Source organism: Balearica regulorum, chromosome 1 (genome assembly GCF_011004875.1).
Source record: "Balearica regulorum gibbericeps isolate bBalReg1 chromosome 1, bBalReg1.pri, whole genome shotgun sequence".
Classification (NCBI taxonomy): domain Eukaryota; kingdom Metazoa; phylum Chordata; class Aves; order Gruiformes; family Gruidae; genus Balearica; species Balearica regulorum.
In genome coordinates this window covers 121,816,055-121,836,496 of record NC_046184.1, presented here as the reverse complement: position 1 = coordinate 121,836,496, position 20,442 = coordinate 121,816,055, and the positions used below count along the sequence as shown (strand labels likewise).

General features: G+C 38.7%; 1 protein-coding gene across 2 annotated transcripts; it reads right to left on the bottom strand.

Annotated features, from left to right (window-relative positions):
* Positions 1-229: 229 nt before the first annotated feature.
* PWP2 (PWP2 small subunit processome component) lies at positions 230-20,408 on the bottom strand. 2 transcript variants are annotated; one of them, XM_075773354.1, is made up of 22 exons: positions 20,257-20,408; positions 20,032-20,144; positions 19,131-19,225; positions 18,656-18,755; positions 17,445-17,588; positions 16,850-16,985; positions 16,108-16,328; positions 14,759-14,902; positions 14,031-14,101; positions 13,792-13,928; positions 12,506-12,654; positions 11,714-11,861; positions 10,387-10,537; positions 9,891-10,071; positions 8,761-8,908; positions 7,568-7,676; positions 7,030-7,095; positions 6,440-6,658; positions 3,892-4,042; positions 2,771-2,845; positions 2,415-2,594; positions 230-1,120 (listed from the first exon to the last, which is right to left on the bottom strand). In XM_075773354.1, the coding sequence occupies exons 1-21, from the start codon at positions 20,272-20,274 to the stop codon at positions 2,450-2,452; spliced, it is 2,721 nt and encodes a 906-aa protein (XP_075629469.1). In that variant the 5' UTR covers positions 20,275-20,408; the 3' UTR covers positions 230-1,120; positions 2,415-2,449. The 2 variants fall into 2 exon arrangements, with proteins under 2 accessions (XP_075629469.1, XP_075629458.1); XM_075773343.1 differs by lacking the exon at positions 230-1,120 and having other exon boundaries at positions 2,081-2,594.
* Between the last annotated feature and the right edge of the window lie 34 nt (positions 20,409-20,442).

The following is a 20,442-nucleotide window of genomic DNA, read 5'->3' as shown; positions in this document are numbered from 1 at the left end:
CCTCATTTAGCGACAGTCAGGATTAGTAAAGTCAGTCAAACGCGCGTGGAAATAAATCTTTGGGATTTGTTTCGAACACAAGCCTAGCAGCACCAGGTTGCTTTTGCAAGGCGAGCAGCCGCACGGCGAGCGCAGCCTGAGGGCGGCACGGAGAGCACAGGAGCACAAGGGCGGCAAGAGGCTACTGAGAGTGTAAGCTGTTAATAAAAATAGGATAAACAAACCAACATACAGGGACAGCTTTATTTCCTTCTAGAATCTTGTGAAATAGCATATTGCTTTTAAAAGAGAAAAATAAAACATTTAAACAGGGCCAAGTTTCATCACTGGTAATGGAAAGACAAGAAAATTTTCATGCATGTCATAAACTGCGTCTTGATTACCCACAAATGTTTATTATTACAGATCAAGCAAAATGACTAACAGGCACAGAACATGTTCTTATCTCATATACAAGAACGGGTGCTACACTACCCCTCTTGTCTCCTCTCAAGGTTCTTGCACTTTCTAAAACACACTTTTGATTGTGAAGTTTTCATCTTTAGAAATGTTTTGAATGTGAAGAATAAATTAACCCAAAAACATGTTTCCAAGCTGTTATCCTGAAAGGCCACATTTTCTCCATATTCTGTGTTTTGTAATGCTGTAAAACCCAAATACAAATTTAGGGATCAAGCCAGGCGACTTCATAAAACAGCACAACTCCTATTTTACATAGCACAAAGCTATTGCCCAGACAGTCCCAGAACGATTACAGTCTGTCAGCTACAGGTCATACAGTTTGGGAGAAGAGTACGGTCTTCAAAAAAAAAGCATGCAAAGACAGCATGTATATGAAAAACAGTAAAACAGATTAAGAAGTAACAACTATGTTGTACATCAGGTAACACGATTGTGTTTTTGACATTTGCTTAAGCACATCAGTTTTACAAGGATCCCAAGATGGATTTTGCTTTTTCCTGCACCACTACTTCCCTACCCACCTACGCCTCCCCAGGTTTCCAACGTGGCAGGAGGCAGCGGCAGAGGGGTGGAGAATGACAAACGATTCCAACACAGTACCACAGAGCATCTTCCGCAAGCATCGCTCCAGCCCAGCTACTTCTTCACACCTCAGACTCTGAAACATTGGCACGACCATGCAAGCGTTAGCAGATAAGGGGGCACCAGCAACTGAAGGTATTTTTAAACATTTTACCATAAGAAAAAAAAAACCAAATCACTTTGCTATGTTTTATTTAAGTAGGAAGTACATCTATTGTATAAACTGAAATTCTACAAAGTGACTGTATGCATCTGCTGTATATTTTGGACTTCACTTTTTCTTCAGCAGTTATTAATATTCATACCTCTCCTTTCTTCCAAGAGTGGAAAGAGACCAGAAAACAAATCCAAAAATAACAGAATACACTGGGGGGGGGGGGGGGGGCGGGGGGGAAAGGGAGGAATTCTGGCTCATTATTAATACTTTCACTATCTTCATTAGCAAAGGCTTTTCAACACGTGGCTTGAAAGCATCACAAGCACGGATATAGTTCTTTGTGTTCAGGACCTCACCCTGTTATTAGCAAATTTTCATGCCAATTCACAAAAGCAAAGAAAACCAAAAGTTTCAGGTTTTTATGTTAATAAAAACATTTTACAAACACAAGACAAGAAAGGGCTTTCATGAGCAAAAGAAACATCTGAAACATGTTCTCTTACAGTTCAAGTTAGATTATTGAATTTGCAATTTCCAAACCAATTTTTACTACAGTATCTCAGATTAATTAAACCTCTGCAGAAGTTATATAGCACAGTATATTTTTTCCCCCCATATTCATTGTTATGGTTATATCATTTATCCTCACTATTGAAATTTCATCAGTTTTGGAAGCTATAGAACTAAGAAAAACGGGCCCAATTATTCCTAACAGTGTTCCAGTAATGTGTATGTATTAAAACCAATAAAAACAACATTTAAAACAAGTTGAAAGCAATATGTAGTCCTCCGATTATGAATTATTTAAAAAAAGATAAAAAAAAGAGTCCATCACAAAGTATGACAAGATTGCATTACAAATAATTCACAATACTTAAGTCTATGTACAATGCATTTTTAATAAAGAATGCACTTCTTCCAGCCATAGTTCTAACTTCACTGATACAAGAATACCTTTTTGTCTTACTTGAAATCAGGAACAATAAAAAAAAAAAAACCAACCCAACAAAAAAACAATGAATCAAGAAATCAATGCTGTCGAGGTGTTATGGACAAAGGGTACACCTAATACGCTATGGCTGGCACTTTGTCTATCCTACATTTTCCCCACTTCTGTAACTCACATGTAACTCCATCCACGCTGTTAAAAAGAGTTAAAATAGGCCACTATGAGGGCCACTAATTCTCAGTGAATACCACCGCATAGAATTACTTTGTCTTAGGTTTTCTCCCTCCCACGAAGAGTATCTAGTCTTTATGAACTTCTTGCATAAGATAATCACTGTCAGAATCCAAGTCTTCATCTACTGATGCTTCTTCTGCCAGACGTTTCATGCCCCGCTGTTGTGAGATGGCCAAAGCATATTTAATATTGTAGATATTCCATTCACAGCTGTAAAAATAAATAGCAACATGTTAGAAACAAGATTCCATTTTTCTCCTACAATAAAAACATCTCTAGAAGAAGACAGTCTCGAAAGTTCTAATACCATGCTATCATCCCCCAAATTACTCCACGCTTTTGTGCAGCGTTTTGATTTAAAAACTTTTAAATATAACAATACATACAGTTTGGAAACATCTTCAAAATGGCGTTGGATGCTTTTCTGAAGGAACTGAATCACAGGGAGCAGCTTCACTGACCTTCAATGGAGAAAAAATTGCAGTGCAATTTATATTTACATATGAAAATCTAGAACTTCTCTATATTCTCAAAATTTTAACAAGCATACATCTTAACTTTTACACATGAACATTTTAAGATAACACTAAATAAACAAAACCTTTTTGCTTTTGACTCTGTCCTCAATGATTATACTCAATGTAATTGCCAAAAATAATTATTTTTCTAATGTCAAACTGCAGCTTGAAGAACTAATTCTGCTTGCTGTAGTGATGACAGTTCCTTCCAGGTACCATGATACTTTCTGAAGAAGGAAGAGTTTGTTTCAAATTGTCCTCTTGCACTTTATCAGGAACAAAAGAAAAAAAAAAAAATGTTCCAGTCATTTAAATAACTAAAACCTTAATACCCATGTTGAAGCAAGGAAAGAGTTACATAATGCACTGTTTCTGTAACCTGCAGGACTCCCTCTGATTACCTCTCACTTAGGCTATTTTAAATTCGTAAATTTTCCTATTTTTGTTCTCAAAAGTCTATAAACTGAATACTATGGGCGGGCTGAAGATAATTCATATGGCAGGCACATGCAATGGTAAAGAACTATGTAGGAAAGCAGAATACTAACAAGCTAAAAGTGCATGCTGTAATCACAAGCTAAATCTACAAAATGCAATTCAGTACCTGCACATTATCTTTCAGTTATATTCAATACGCATAATTGTTTAAAACCACAATTGCCAAAATCCTATCATTCTTGAAATTTTTATGCATTTATAGGGTAAGCGAGCTATGCAGTTTTACCTGTAATATTTGAAAAATGTTTTTGCAATTTATCCTATTACGCATTCAAATTCTATCATATGCACTTGTTAGTAAAGAAGTTGTATTAAATTAAAATGTAAATTTTATAAATAAATGTAAAGATTCAAATATTTATTAAATGCACATGTAATTAATGTAAATTAAGTCATTTTAGTTGTTGTATGTGCACCTATCTAGAATGTCAGTAACTCTTGACAGGTATTTTAAAATGTTTGTCAGCTTCTTGACCTTCATAAGATCTCACCTTGTTTTCAGTTTCTGTCCATGTAGCATAAGCAACTTATGAGCCCAAATAAGATAGAACTCTAAATGACACGATATCTCAAATGCAGAGGCCAGGAACTCCAATACTTTCTCCACGTACAGGTCTGGGAGTGATGAGCAGACAACATCAACTGTGCAAAAAGCAAAAAAAAAGCCCATAGACATTAGAGTTGACTTACTATTCGGAGTAACATGAAAGACCACAGGAAAGCATACACGGAAGGAGAAGAAAACACCATCTTGGCAACTATTTGGTATTTAGTATTATATTTCAGGGTACAGTACCACAGTCTCTCAGGATGCACGTCTTTCCTCTTTGAGCCTTCCAGTCACTCCAGTATTTAAAAGCAAGAACTTACTTCCCTCCCCCCCACAAATTCTTCCTCCCACCAGAATACTCTCCCCACCAGCTCTCCTTCAGAACCTTTGCTTCCACCCTTTCCTCCTCTTTTGATGAACTAGACTTTATCAAAGTCTTGTTGCTTCTGACTTCAGACAAATTTCTGTATTCAGTGGAACTAGTTAGGCGTAATAATCAGAGGCAATAAAGGATACTTGAAAATACAGCAAAGTCACCTGCTCACAGAGGAAGCATCTGAATGCTGTTAGCAATTGCACAGCATAAAGAAGTATGATTTATAAGCATTCAAAATGATCTCACATGTAACTATGACCTCATTATATATAATCCTCTTTCAAAAATAACCAATGCCTAGTCTCTGCAGTCACCCCAACTGGCCTATGTAACATTCAACTGTGGAAAAAAAAGCTTTCCGCTTTTGAAGAAGGCGGCACACATTCATGCTGGTAACAGTAGATTACGATGCCTGAAATTTCCATGCCTCAACCTCTGCTCCTGAGGTTTTGGCACCTGCCTACTAACCCAGCGTTGCCTGCGTACATGGAGTTTTGTTAAATTTTAGTAAAAGAGGACTAAGTTTTGCCAGAGGCAAACACCATTATGCCAATGCAGGTACACAAAAGATGATTTACCCTGACACACAGAATTATCAAGCTTACTACCTAGGGAATAAGGTAAGAAAATCCTACAAAGCAGTTGGCTTGCAACACATCCAATTTCAGCCTCGAGCATGTTTTGACTAGCTAAAAGGAATTTTTATGTTACATATGAAAAACTGGAAGGAAATAAATACTTTTTACTGGAGTAATAACACTGAGGTAAAGCTAAGAAAATACACTTCAGAGTTGCTATGACAGAACTGTTAATGAAGTTATGAAGTAAGTATAATATAATACTGAAAGTTCATTTTTTTAAGGTTGTGTCTACCATATATAGTTAATGGATGTGCACACTACTTATCAAAATGATGAAACAGGTGCTGAAGAATAATTTCAGTAAATGTCCTCCAAAGCTGAGTGACATCTTAACTGTTCCTTTTGTTTCTAACGTCAGAATTGTGAAAGTATCTGTCTCTTGTTAGAAAGAGCTTGGCGCTTGACTAATAATCTGTTCGATTTGTGTGAACACACCCCTCTATAAGGGCCACATTTACATTCGTTTAGAGGGATGAATTTCACAAACACTGTAACTAAAGAAACAAAAATCATCAGAACTTCAAAAGGCTGACAGTTGCTGACTTGCTCCAAATTTTCGCAGTCCAAAGCAAGACTAACTTAGAGCAGCTGGCACAGAGTTTTATCCAGTTGAATGCTGAACAGTTCCAAGGGTGGAGGCTCCACTACCTCCCTCATCAACCCGCTGCAGTACCTCACTACCCCCAACATAATAATATTGTTTTTAATGTCTACTTGGAATTGACTACGCTGCAAGAGATCTGTTGCCTCTTGTCATATCATTGTGCAACCCCAAGTCTGGTTCTGCCTTCTAACATCCCATTAGGCACTTGAAGACAGTAAAAATATTCCCCTTCTCTTCTAAAGACTGAAGAAACTCAGATCTCTTAAGCCTCTTCTCAGCTGTCATGCACTCTGGCCCTCCAATCATATTCGAAGCCCCAAGCTCCACCAGGTGCTCCAGAGTATCAAGGTCTGTCTTGTACTGGCAAGCCCAAAACCACGCACACTACTCCTGGTGTGGTCTCGCAAGTGCTGATTGAGAAGACTAATAACTTTCCTCAGACTGCTGAGTACATCCTTGATAGTACAGCCCAGTATCTGGTTGACTGCCTTCATCACACAGGCACACTGCTGACTCACGATAAACTTGCTGTGCCCCTCTAACATCAGCTGCTTCTGAGAATTCACACCCAAAAACTTTACCTGCATAGCCAGACCTGATCAAATTCCATGTTCAAAAGTTGCTAGATGACCATGCAGTAAAATTAAAACATAAGTTAACACCAAAAAGTCTTTTTTTTTTCCCCCCCAAGACCATCCATTCCTCTTCAGTCTTCAGCTACAGTAGAAATTCCTTAAATATCAATGTTATAAGTCCCCCTCATTGCCCAACCCCAGAGCTAAGCTCTGTCCCTTATGTTTCAACTTATTTAGCTTACGTATCTCCACTTACAGCTAGCTTGGTCAAACTTCATGGAAGACCCACTTACTTTCATTGCTAGGTACAGCCTCTATGACTTCCTGAATTAATTTCTTCTCATTCAGCTTGAAGGCCATGATGATAGCCCTAGTGTATTCCTTCTGATGCAATGTTTTGTGTATATTGCTGGGTGTGACATCAATATCCAGATCAAAAGGATCAAAAATTAGCCCAGAGTCCAATGAATAGATAAGAAGACCCTCTGTGGTTGTGGCTGCCCAGCTTCGTCCTAGAAGAGAATAAAAATATTTAAGAACAAAGCTGGGTTTTCTAGGGTGGAAACAGAAGAGTAATGATAAACAGATGACTCTTCATTGCTTACAAGAAGCTGGTAAGACTGAAAACCATGCATCATTGTTGGACCTGTCAGCAATGACAATGCTTGTAAAAAATACCAGCTGAAAGTGATGTACACTTAAGTTTCCTAATTATCCACTGCACTGGAAACTAGACTGCAAACCTAGCAGCACTGGGTAACATCTGGAGAGACCATGTCTGAGGCATTTGTATTTCATTATTACTCCTCCAATGCTCGATGCTCTACTCTTTTGCTTGTTTTACATGGAATAAAGAAATCCTACAGTAATTGTCAATACTCACCTGTGGGAGAAAATTGCAGGCAAGTCACTCTTATTTCTGGTTTAAAGTGTCGATAACTCATGTCACCTAAATGAGAAGTTTAGAAGTGATTTAATATATTCATCAAAAGTTCACTGGCTAGCTATCAACTCTAACTATGCTGTTCTCATTATGCTAAAAAATGATGTGGAACATGCCAAAACCTGGCAGAGTTAAAGACAGGGTAAGAAAGGGACAGTCCTCGTTCAAGAGATCTTACAGCTAAAATACATGATGGGACTTAATTTTGCTCTTTGAAAATGAAATCAGGACTGCTGGGTGCCATATCCAGGAGATCACAGTACCTCCTGTTTCCTGATGCTTCTACTATGCAAAAGGACCCACCATACAGCAGCCGAACACTTGTGTGACAGATCCCTGCATCTACAGAACGTTCAGGTAATCCCAACTTTAAAACTGAGCTGAACAATTCAAACCCTTCTGATCTGGTATTGATTCTATGTCAAAGGTTTTGATTCGCATACAACTACTAACAAGGAAGCAAAGCCAAAAGTCGTACCTCTTTTTACTCCAGGAAGAGGAATAGCAACACCATCTTCACCTCCACCTCCTTCATCAATCAGAGCCATGCTGCCAAATTCAGTCATTTTTCTCCGATCTAGGTACTCCTAGGAAAATACGTAAGTTCCATTCACTGCACTGAATCTCCTCTCAAACACCTTTATTAACTGAAAATTCTCCATAACACTCAGGAGTTATCTAGTGATTATTTCTTTGCACTTTCTTCCAAAAGTTTCTTCAAAATCATGGAGAAAACCGACAATTTCACAACAGCATGCAACAGTGTCTGACCGCAGAAGAGAATCAGGCTGCTTCAGTCTTAAGGCCTCGGAACAGCACAAATCAGTTTAGACTGCAGTTTCACACTATTATCTTGTTGTTCTACTTAAGAGATGCACCATTCCTCAGATGCAGCTCTACTCTTCCTCCCCTTCAGGTTCCGTAACTGCACTGTGCTGATGTAAGAGCTGTGTAGCCAGACAGCTATGCAAATGATGTTTTATGGACCCCCCCCCATTTTTAAACACCCATCCCCTCCAGGATTCTTCCCAGCTGCCTCACTTCTGGTACCCTTTTAAGCCACATGTTGAGCTATGGTAGCACAACAGAGGGCAGCAGAGAAACTAAGGCTGCATCACAAACCCCTGTTGTCAAAGAAATATACTTGGAACCACTCAAATACAGCCTGACATGAACACTGGAACAATCAGCATTCTTCCAGGTAAGGGGATGTTAAAAAGGGTTACTGGAATTTTTTTCCTTCTGATGCTTTTCATCATTCACTTTAAAGGAAATTAATTTTGCATTTAGTAATATTTAGAAACTGAGTTTGTAAAGATCAGTGATGTTCTTCTGCATCCACAATAAAATCCTTCATTTCTTTGCTAACACAAACAACTGACACCTAGAGAAAGTTAGCTTAGTACAAAATATTGAACATTTAAATTTTCGTACTTTCTCTTCAAGTGCCAACTGACTTAACTATGCTCAAGAGTTCTGCTCATTCAATACGAACACACCACAATCTGCAAACACTTTAGTTAGCACAAAACCCAAGAAAATGAGCCTATGCTTAACAAAATATTCATGTGTCCTACTTAATGAGATGTTATACCAAAACCAAAGTCTTGGGTGGGGGAGGATGGGGTGGGGGGTGAGGTGGTGGTGTGTGAAAAAACTTCACTCACATACCTCCATTGCATCTAAAGAAAAGTTGCATGAGATCTCAAATTTTTTCATAAGAATCTGCTCCTTGATATTATATATACAGACAAATTTTGACAATCCACCTGCCAGAATAGACTGACCATCTGCTGAGTAACACAGAGTAGTAAAAGATCTAGTAAAGAAAAAAGAGAAAGTAGTTAATTTCACTGCCACATCTGACCTAAAAGACACAAGTACAGTGTGAAGACATAGAAGCATACCCATTCCATGGAAAAAGTGGAGAGCTGCTTTCACACAATATGTACTTAACACACAAAATCATTTACCACAAACAAGTACTTGGTGCTTTGCTATGAATCACAAACAATTTAGAACTTTCTGAATTTAGAGCTTTCTGAAGTGCTTCCATATTCCTTCTAAGTCGCAGCTCAATGAATGAGCTTTCAACTGCACCCTACACAACACTAAGGATGGTCAGAAACTAGATAAAAAAATCAGTATCATGACATGTTTTAAAGAAATGGTTGAGAGATCATCACCAGAATTTTTTTTTCCCAAAAGTGTTATTGTTTCTTTTTTTCATTTTGTTTCGAGGGGGAGTAATAAGGGGGAGGGGGGAGAAGGCACTCAAGGGTAAAAGAGAGAAGAATGAAACACGACTTATGAAACATGACTTCTGTATTACACTTTTTGACAGCACACAAATTCAACTTGCCTTTAAACATTACCTCACACATGTAGTACTGTGTAATAAAACCCACAGCGTATTTACCTTTTTTAAAAGATGTAACAGTTTCTACACACTAATAATTACATACTAGTACCTACATAACAAGATATCCACTTAAAAACCTATCACATTTAGCCAAACTTGTCATGAGAAGGTTACTATTACGCTGGCAACCCAATTTCGTAACTGATGAAAGAGAACAGATGCTCACAATTATGTTCATCAGTGGGTGAACACAGTAAAAGACAAAAAGGATCCATCCAGATGTCAAGTCAGGCAGTCTTTTAAAATCCAGCATCAGAATCAAAATATTTGAACAGCAGATGCACTCTGAAATCTTCACGTAAAAACCAAATGGAAAGGAACAATTCAAAAGCAAAAGCCAGTGTGGCACCCTCTTTTGACTGCAATCTCATTTACTTACTTTCCCTTAGCCGATTGTTTGGCAGTTATTTTATCAAGCTCCTTCCTTCCCATCTGAAGATCATGCCTTCCCTCAATTGAACCAGTCTGCACTGCATTTTCATGATCCCAAAATGTTATCTGTCCATTCAAAGCAGCGACTGCAAGCTCCTTGCCATCAGGACGGAAAGCAACAACAAGAACTGCAAAGAATTTAGTTAACAGTTAAAAATGCAGTCAGATCTTTTTCTAAGAAAATACCCTGTATTTTTCTAGGATCTTATTTCAACTACCAGAAAAACCTTAAAAGTTACAAGTATGACTGTACTTTTGCTCTGGACAACATAGCTAATTATAAAGCTAAAGTTAGTATTAAATAAAAAAATATTTCTTGCACTGGTATCTAAGTACTACATAGAACTATCTCAACTTTTGGGTTTCATTACCAAGAGTAAGTCTCATTCCTGAAACACTTTTGATAAGATTTTTATATTCATATAAGATGAAATAAACGTTACCATCTGAGTTCAATATTAGTGTCTCCTTAGTTCTCCAGCTGTCTAACATATCCCATAACTTGACAGTTTTATCCCAAGATGCACTAGCTAGAACACACTTCATTGGGTTAAAGGACAAACTGCTGATGGGGCCCTCATGACCTGATAAGACCTAATAAAAGAAGATAACATGGAATTAGGTGAGAGAAACTGAAATTCATGTAGCCTGCATTCAATAAACTCTAAATATAGCAATGAAACCATGCCTAACTTGTCCACACATGCTTGAGGTCACTTTTGGACACGTGGCATGATACATACCAGGGATTCTCAACTTTTTCTTTTCAGAAGTGTTAAAAAATTTCACTGAAATGCTACCACTGCATAGGCATCTATAAGCACTCATGCATTCACATAGCCTCTTTAGAGATCAAGATTATGGAATACAATGCTCTTCCTCCCCCTCCCCATCAGAACAATCAGACCAACTGTGCAAAAGCAAGTCATTGCTCTGAGAATTCAGTATGTCCTGCAGCTGAAAACATTTAAGAATAATTCACTATTAAAAACTCTGAAAAACAGTAACACAGACTTTTATAGCATGGAGCTCCTACTCCTCTCAAAAGAAATCAAGGAAAGACTCTAAACTCAAAACTCTGGAGATCCACTTGAGTATAGCTAAGTTACTGTTAGCAATCTGTATTCAACAGTTATGCCAAATTAAATACATGAATCGCTGAGTTCATCCACTTGTACAAGATGTACAAAATGCTTAAGAACTGAAAATAGTAAATTAGTTCGATTTGCTCGGAAGTACTGTATCTTTCCTTTATTACATCTACTCTGACGAGAATGCACTTCAAACTAGCAGCAAGGCAGTGGGGATTTAACTTAATAGTGTTCTTGCCCTACACAATAAAAACCACAAGAAATTGTGCCCCTGTTCTGCTCCAATACAACTGTCCACTTAATCTGCACTGATCTTAGGACAGCACTTACAATTTCTTCCTTACCTACACAAAATACATTGAAAAGAACATCTCTGAACAACTACTAGAGGAAAAACCCTCATGCCCATGTGTTAAGTCAGCAATATTGGCATTACTTCATCAGCCAGAAAGAGCTCATTACTCAAAAATTCTAAAAAACTATTTTGCACACAAATCCGGGATAGTCTCCATGCAATAAATCAAAAATTGCTGTGAATAACATAGTGTAGCTCCTTCCTGAATATAACAAAATGCTTCACGTTGTATTAAAAACCTCCAACAAATCCGAAAGTTCACACAGATTGTGATGATACTAAGCATGTGTTAAATTCAAGCCCTCCAACATCGTAGGTCCTTACATCTAGCAGCCTCCCATTCTGCATTGACCAGATGAATATTTCAAAGGAATCCTGGGAACCAGCTGACACAATCTCGCCACTGGAGTCCACGGCTAAACAAGAGAACTGACTTGGTCGTGGAGATGTAAAGGTACGGAAATTGCGGTATCTGTTGTAAACGTGAAAATAAATTATGAGAACATTTTAGGTAGATTTAAACATATGTTTCACAAGCATATTTAAAAAAGCATTTCATTCTTCTTCTAAAGTCTTTTAAACTATCTACAGAAAAAATATTCTGTGTTTAAAATTAGATGCAATGCCTTACCATGATTCCAAGATTCAAAAAAGGTGTTATTAATTCTGGAAAAATAATAGCCAAAACCGCTCCAACAGAAAAGCTTTTTTCTATTACACAGCATACATCCATTCTTTAGAAAATACAGGCTTGTTTACACATCCAGTTCTGTACACAGCTGTATTATAATGGCTCAACCACTAAAACTATGGCAAATATTCTGTTAGACAGATGTCTTCTCTCCACTGGAGTAGAGGAGCCAGACAATGATCTTAGTGGATTTGCAGCTTCTCAGAGAAAAGCTCTTACAGAATTTTCTTCACAGAAACTGGATGGAGTAGCAGGATTCCTAATTACTGTCTAAATTTGAATCAAAGGCTGAACCAAAATTGAATAAAGCAGTACTCACATTTGTGAAACTTCAACTTGAAACAAGCAATCACCAGTTTGCTCTGTTTTGGGGGGTGAAAGCTGAAAACTAAGTGAGACACAAAAGCCTTTTTATAAAGAGTTACCTGTGTAGGTCAAAGGCACGCACAGTTCCATCTAGGGAAGCACTCAAAATGACATAACCGTTAGAAGTAAAAGTTACAGCAGTTACACCACTGGTATGTTCTGTAAAAGTCACAAAACAAAAGCTGCTTGAGGTGTTCCACACTTTCACCTGAAAGAGAGACAAGAAAAGCCTTCTTCGAATCTTCATCATCAGTTCAAAGAGAAAGTATGGGTAAGGCAGCAGAAGAGTAAAGAACGGTCAGTCCTAAAACTCTGCAGTAGCATAAAGGACTTTCAGTACCATCAGTAAGGAATTTTGTGCAAGTGAGACAAACAGGGCCACAGCTTATCATTAAATCCCTACAGACACATATACAACATGAAAATCTAAGTGGAAACAGACAAAAAAAAATTAAAACCAAGCTAATTTTCAAGGAAAGTTATAGTACATGGCAAGCATCTCAGGCTCCCAAACTTTGGACTGTCCACTGTCCGTAAGACAAGTGTCAAATTCAAAACCATCTGTGAAGCCACTCCAGAAGTTACAATTGAGATGTTATTTCAATCTCTTTTTGAAGAAAAACATTACACATTTAGCTATCTGCAGTTTGAGACTTCTAGGGTTTGGCCAATTTTAAATCTGAATGGCAGAAACCATGAAGTGGCAGGTCTTTTTCTGACATTCAGAAGTTTTGATAGGAAACAAGATACTATCTTTGTCCCATTTATGTGCCAAGAGATTGTGGGATTACGCTACAAAACATCTTAAAGAAAGAGTACATGTACACCTAGCCTACCATTTCAACACAAGTCAACCATGAGAAGCTAATTTTTGTTTTAAATAGCAAGCTTCTGCAATGGTACATTTCTGAAAAATCTGTTTAGGAATCGCACTTTTATAAACAATCTGAAATTAATTTTTGCATTAAAAGCAATTATTAAAAGGGCATGAATTTGCTGACATTAATTCATCCCAAATATCTGGAGCCACCACAAGCATACATAAATTAACATTTGATGAATTACATCTTTTTGTGTTTATGGTGACTGCAACTCTAATAATTTAAAAATCATCTGCTAAAGAGCATAAGTGATGCAATTTGCAGAGGAAACCAATAATAGCAAATCAAAATACATATATATTTTAGAGAGAAAAATAAAAACATTTAAGTAAAGCTAAAAAATTATGACTTTATATTAAGAAAAATATATCAGTTACAGTGTTTTCCATGTAAAATAGAAATTAAAGCTGTTTACTATGTTATTAAGACTTAAGTTCATATTTCGGTGATACTGCATCACTTACTTTTCCATCCTCCCCTCCAGTCACTATGTATTGTCCATCTGGAGAATATGCTAATGAAACCATGCTGTTGAAATGCCCCTGCTGCTTCAGCACATAGGACTCGCTTTGCCATTCCCACACCAGGAGCTGACCCAAACCTATGAACACGTGAGAAGAATTAACCAGAATTACGACTACAATTATGAGACCCTGCAAATGCAAGCCACACAAAACACAGAGATGAAAAAAAATTTACAAACCTGAACATCCAAAGGCAATCCAGTCACCGGTACAGTTGATAGAAATAGAAGCTATCCTTTGGTCTGAAATACTGAAATAAGAGAATTACCCAATAAACAAAACTTGTGTTTTCATGCCTTGTGTGATCAAACTTCAAATCTAGGGTTTATCTCCTCTGTTCAGGCAAGTTGATTACTTTACTGAATTTCTGTATCACTGTAACATCAAAAGCAGCATACATGTTCCTTCCTTTATTAGTCAAAAACGTCAAACAGACAATACTGCCTTATTTGAGTAAAGACAGAGTATCTACATCCCAAAGACATACTTGCCAACACAGAGTAAAACTCTGCACATTGATGGTTTTTTTGTACAGGGAAATTATGCATTCTTTAGCTAGCATCATACAGCAATGGAAAATAACTATGGTTTTATTTTCCAACTTAGAGACAATTCACATATAATTTTACACATGCAGAACTTTTTTTTTTCCCAGATACTATCTTTATTTGCTACAAAAAAACCTGACAACATGAAGTCCAAAGCATTGAAGAAATCTATAGCCAACAACTAACTACTCAGGAGTTCTGCATTTAGACCTCACTTTTCCATAACAAGCCATGGAACACAGCTGTACGGTATTTTAAGTCTATGATTCCGCCTTTCCAGAAATTACAATACTAAATAGATAAAACGTACCCCACACACAAAACCAAGAGAAAAGAACAACCACAATCCCATACCTCACCTCAAGGAGTGGATCAGATTGAAGTCGGGAAGCTCATGGAGGTGAAAGATTCCAGAAGCAAAACCAGTGACCAAAAGATGAGTTTTCTTGTGGTAAGCTGCAGATGTCAGGTTATTAAAATCTCCCTCTTTATTGAAAAAATACCTGGCATCAAAGAAATAAGAAAAAAAGGAAACAATGCAAAAGAAGTGTATGCTGTTATAGTTGCATTTCAATATAGGCCAAATATTTTGATCAAGGTATCCTACAATAAAACTAAAAAGTAGTTCCAGGAATTGCTGAAGATGGGTACTTTACAATTCTCTTCCTCAATGTTTACAGCTGCTACAGTGATCTGATTATCAGAAGTGACACCTGATCACATGGAATGAAAGGGACTACAAGTTAACCTCAGAGGAACTGCACTGTGCATTTCCTGGTGATCATCTACGAGCGACTCTCATGAATTCACTGCTTATCCTTCTATATGCGAGTCCTCTTATTGAGGAAGGAATTGAAGCAATATTGATAAATATTATATGCCTGGTGAAGAAGGTTTTCTCAGTTTCTTTGTAACTGTATCTCTTACTGGAAAGAAAGAGATAAGCACCACATGACGGTCAAATAAAAGAGCATCTGAACATTACCCAACAGTTGTATACTCCAAAATCTGGAAGTCTGGAAGTGATGTTCCCTGGCTTAGGGTAGGGTACTTCCTTTACACTCAGAGAGACTGAGAACATAAGCCTGATGTCAGGTGTTCCCAATTAGCCTGTACATACATCCCATCTCTCCCTCACTTCACTGACCAAAGAGATTGCCTATGAACATTGTCCTTCTTCAAGCAAAGCTAAATGCCATGGCTATCTTAAAACTGGATTATTCTTTGTAAGCCTTATCTCCTTTGATGTGGACAGACAGGGAGATCATTCAGGAAGGCATCTCCAAGTAGTTTACCAAAGGGGCTGATGAGCTATCTTTATGAATCGTTGCTGTCACCTCTTGAAGTTAACCAATCTCTTCTTGCAAGACCTCAAAGTCTCTACACCTAGTTAGAGGATACTGTACCAAAGATCTCCTTACACTTTTTTCAGTTTCAAACACTAAAACATACACCGTAAATCGGTATTTCTTATATTATTAAAATTACACTGACTTGTTATTCTGAAGATGAAGGGTATCACCTTTCATATAGGCAAAGTAAGACAAACTGGTGTTGTACTGAAACTATTTTAAATGGGATCTATAGTAAATTACTAAATCCTGGGCAAAGTATTATACTGCTTTGAATCAATGACAAAGGGTGAAAAAAGCCCAATATAATAATTCCCCAAAATAACTCTGTCTTTGGAAAACTGAAAATCACTTACTTTGCAACACGTGAATATTTAACCTTATCCCTAGCCTCTTGTTTATTTGGATTGGCTTTTCCACGAATTTCTTCACCCTTTGGCTCTTCAAGAAACTCTTCATCATCTTTTGCCGCATCCTCTTCCCTTGCTGCATCTTTAGGGGGCATGGGCTTCAAACCACTAAGCTCTGTATCACACTGCCACACACAGAGCGCTGCATCCTGGCTAATTGTGTACAGCTAGAACACAAACACACAAATGTATGATTATCACGTAATATCTGTGTTTTATAATCTGCTTTCTTCTTATGAATACAGAATTGCAGAAGGGTTAAGCAAGTCTGCAGTCTATCATTAGGATAATGCATTACTTAGTCCTCACGAATTCAATGTGCTTTAATCTGGAAAATCCACTTCATGTGTGAACTGGTGATTTACTTTATCTGCCCTCAGATAATTTTTGACAATAGTGAAGGCAATTTGATTATCAGTTGTCATTACAGCAAATTAATTTTTTCATATTTAAAATTGTAACTTTTGTTGTGGAGCAATTTTAAATAACTTACTATCCTTCTAAAGTTCACTTCTTCCAATTCACACGATTGTAAGCTCCCAATTACTGCAGAGGAGTCAAGAAACATATTACTTATTTTCTAAATTCTGAGATATTATCAAAATAGTCAGCCTTCTTACCTACAGATAAGACTCTACTTAAACTATTTTAATATTCAAATTCAAGAATGTTGTGTGATTATACATACATCTAGACTGTTCTCTTCAAAAAAGCAGGCTACTATTATATCCTTATGCCCTCCAAGTGAGTAGTAGATCAAGTTTGCCCATCGTTCTGCTCCAAACACCCATGTAGACATGTCCTTGCTCCCTACTGCAAAACATCTACAAAAGAAAAGGCAATCTGAATTAGAACACTGGTTTGCAAAACTCTTCTCTGGGTGGAGAACATTCTGAACAGGAAGACACCAGTCACCACTTTAAAAGTAATTTTACACACAACAGAGTTGTAAACTGAGGTTGGCAACTCTAGCAAAGGTAGATGGGATTAAATACATTCCAAAGGTCAACCGTGCTCACATTCCTAAGATGTGTTCCTTTTATGGATAACTATGTATTTTCAAGCAAGAATACGTTGTTGATCCCTGATACATGCATATTTTGTACTTTCCAGTCTGCCTAATGATAAGATTTTTTTAAATCAAGATAGAATGAGAAACAGAAGAGCCAAAAAAGAGTTTTTAAAGCTAGTACAATACTTTAGAGCAAAGAAAATGGATGATAACATGCATGCAAATATTAACAATATGAGCAGGTAGACAGTGCTTTAGTTTAACCACTCACTTGGAATCATCAGTCCAGTCGATACAAGTTGTTTCATCATATGGACCATAGTAAGTTTTGTCCAGAACAAACGCATTAAATTCTCGTTTCCTCCCAGGAGCATGGTACATAAGAGCAACATTGTCTTTTGTAATCACAAATTTCCTGTCATATGGGGGGAAAAAAACCATAACTGCACACAAAGCTGTTAAAGCAAACAATTGTTCAGTACAGTCTGCAATACAACAAAACAAAACAATATTAAAAAGATTTCTGCGTTACTGAAGTCATAGATATGGACTGGTTTTGAATTAAAAACAAAAAATAATTTGCAGATTGATATTATCCCCCAACTTCATGAATGCAGGTATACTTTACGCATTATAAGACACAAAACCTTCAGTAAAAATCACTTAAGTTGAATAATGAAATATTCTCTAATTCTCACAAAGGAAGGGAAAGTTCAAACATTCAAAACAGGATATTCTCTTTCAACCTCTCTTCACCTCCATATACTGGCCATTTTCACAAGCGCAAAGCATCTGCATCCGCATTACATATATCCTCTAATCTGGTCCTGTTGCCAGTGTAACTCCTCAACACAGAACTGTGACTCCCAGCTTTCAAACAAAAACTCATTTGTGATCACTTTAAGTCAACCCAACCGAGGAATGCTGCCAAAAGAGGAACTCCGTACTTTTTCCTCTCACTCTTCTGATGCTTCTAACATTTACGATAATCACACTCTGGATCCATGAAGATGCAGTTAAAATATACGGGACGTGAAAAGCAGCACTCGATTCAGAGAACGGCCTCTTTCAGTAGCACAGTTGTCTTAGACTAACCCAACTCAGCAGTGACACTACACTGCCACAAGTGCCATCACGCAACTCTGCGGCACTGACTGTCCCCCCGTGGGCTCTTTCACCTCATGTATGATACATAAGAACAGTGAAGACTCACAGCAAATCTTCTATGTTTCTAAGAGTTCCACCATAGATAAACAACATCAGTGACAGGCAGCTTTCCAGTCAGTATGTTTCCAAGGCTTTGCTTTTCCACTTTTCTTCCCCTCTCAACTTTACAGGTAAAGTGACTCTGATCACCTCAAAGTCTCCCCTACGTTAATCAATAGACATCATCCCCAGATTGACCAAAATGTCTTAATAATTACAACCAGTTTATTGGGTACTTTCTGTTGCTTTGTTCTAAAGCATGCACATTTTACTTACTTGCCATCAGGGGAAAAGCTGACACTGTGAACTGGCTTGTGAAAATAAAAGCGATGTATCACACATTTACCAATCAAACTGACAAGCAAGGCAGCTCCCTCTGTAAGGGCAGAAAAAGAAGGATCATGGAAATAATCCAGTTTCCAAAGAAACCATAACCCTAGCAAGCTTAGTTTCTTTCCTTAAAGAGGGAAAAAAAAAGGTACCTCCTCAGAAACTTTTCAAGATAGCATACTTAATATTATTAAGAAGAAAAACACAATCAAAATTACAAGTCACTTTCTAAATTCTGTAAATAAGTTCTTTTTGAGTTCTGTAAATAAAGACACCTTCCCCTGAAATTCTAACACAATTTTGAAAGCAGAGCACTTCTAATCTGTGTTAAGGTTAAATACCTAGCAACACAGACTTTCCTCTTCAGGCTGTATTTTTATTTTGTTCTTTTATAAAACAAAAGCCTCCTTTATGAAAATACCTTCATCAATTAGTATGGCAAGACTTCCATCTGGAGAGAGCCCCACACACACAATATTAAGCCGTGTAGCCAATGGGAATGTCTCACACTTATTACTGCAAGAAAGAGATAAAACAGTAAATTGAGTACAAGGATGTAGAAATGAGCCATCTTTGGTATCAATGAAAACAATTCAATATCTATGTTAAAACCACCTAATCAAGTTAGATGTGAAACACCAATGACTTTAACTGCCACCATCCCATAAACACCAACTGTGTAAGAGATGGGCTCCTGACCAATCCTGCCATGATGACCATCAAATCACAACTCTGGCCTATAGGAGAAGGCAGATGACAGTTTCGGCTTTGCCATGTGCGAGAGTCAGTACGAGACAGAACCACACAAAGAAACCATATGACTAAGTTAAATGCAAACAATTTCCCCCCCCCCCCTTTATTTGGTTCTAAACCACACCTTTACATACTTCCGTGCTGTTTTCCTCAAAGGCCGATGTACAGAAAACAATAGTTATTCTACTAGGCAAGCTTCTACCTTTTCACACTAAGCCAGAAACATTTTGGGACGGCAAACCATTCCTGAGAGCCCCAGCCCATGCCAGCTGCACCCCACACCCCGCTCCACCGTCTGTGTGGGGCTGCGGGAGCCGGCGGTGCAGGGAGCACGGTTTCCCCCGCACACCGGAGCCAACGCGGGCTCGGCTACCGCCCTCGGGTCGGGCTCCACAACCTCCTGTGAGCTTTACCTCCCTCCCTCCCTCCCTCCCTCCAAACCACGCTGGCAGTACCAAGCCCTTCTCCCCCGGCCCCGCCAGGAGGCGGCCCGAGCAGGGGCTGGCAGAGTGCGGGGCCGGAGGGGGGGTAAGGGGGAAGGAAGGAGGCGGACGCTGGGGCTCGCTTACTTCTTCAGGTGGAAGACGGAGATCCTGTTCCCGACGGGGCTGATGAGGGCGCTGCCATCGGGGGTGAAGCTGAGGTTCCCGCGGCGGTACACGGTGCCCAGCAGGCCGGAGAACTGCGAGGGGCGGGGAAAAAAAAAAAGAAAGGGGGGGGGGGCGGTTAAAGGCGCAGGGGAGCGGAAGGCAGAGGCCGCCGTCCCACTCGGGCGGCTGCGGCCGGGGACTCACCCGGTACGCGAACTTCATGGCGGCGGTCCCACGTGAGGAGCGCGTGGAGGCCCTACCGGCACGCGTAGCCACGGAAGAACGAGCGACAGCGCAAGGGCGGGCGCGCGTCGACCCCGCGCATGCGCCGGAGAGGGGACGGTGGCAGCTTCTGGCCGGGGGCGGGGCCGGGCCGGGCCGCTGCTGGGG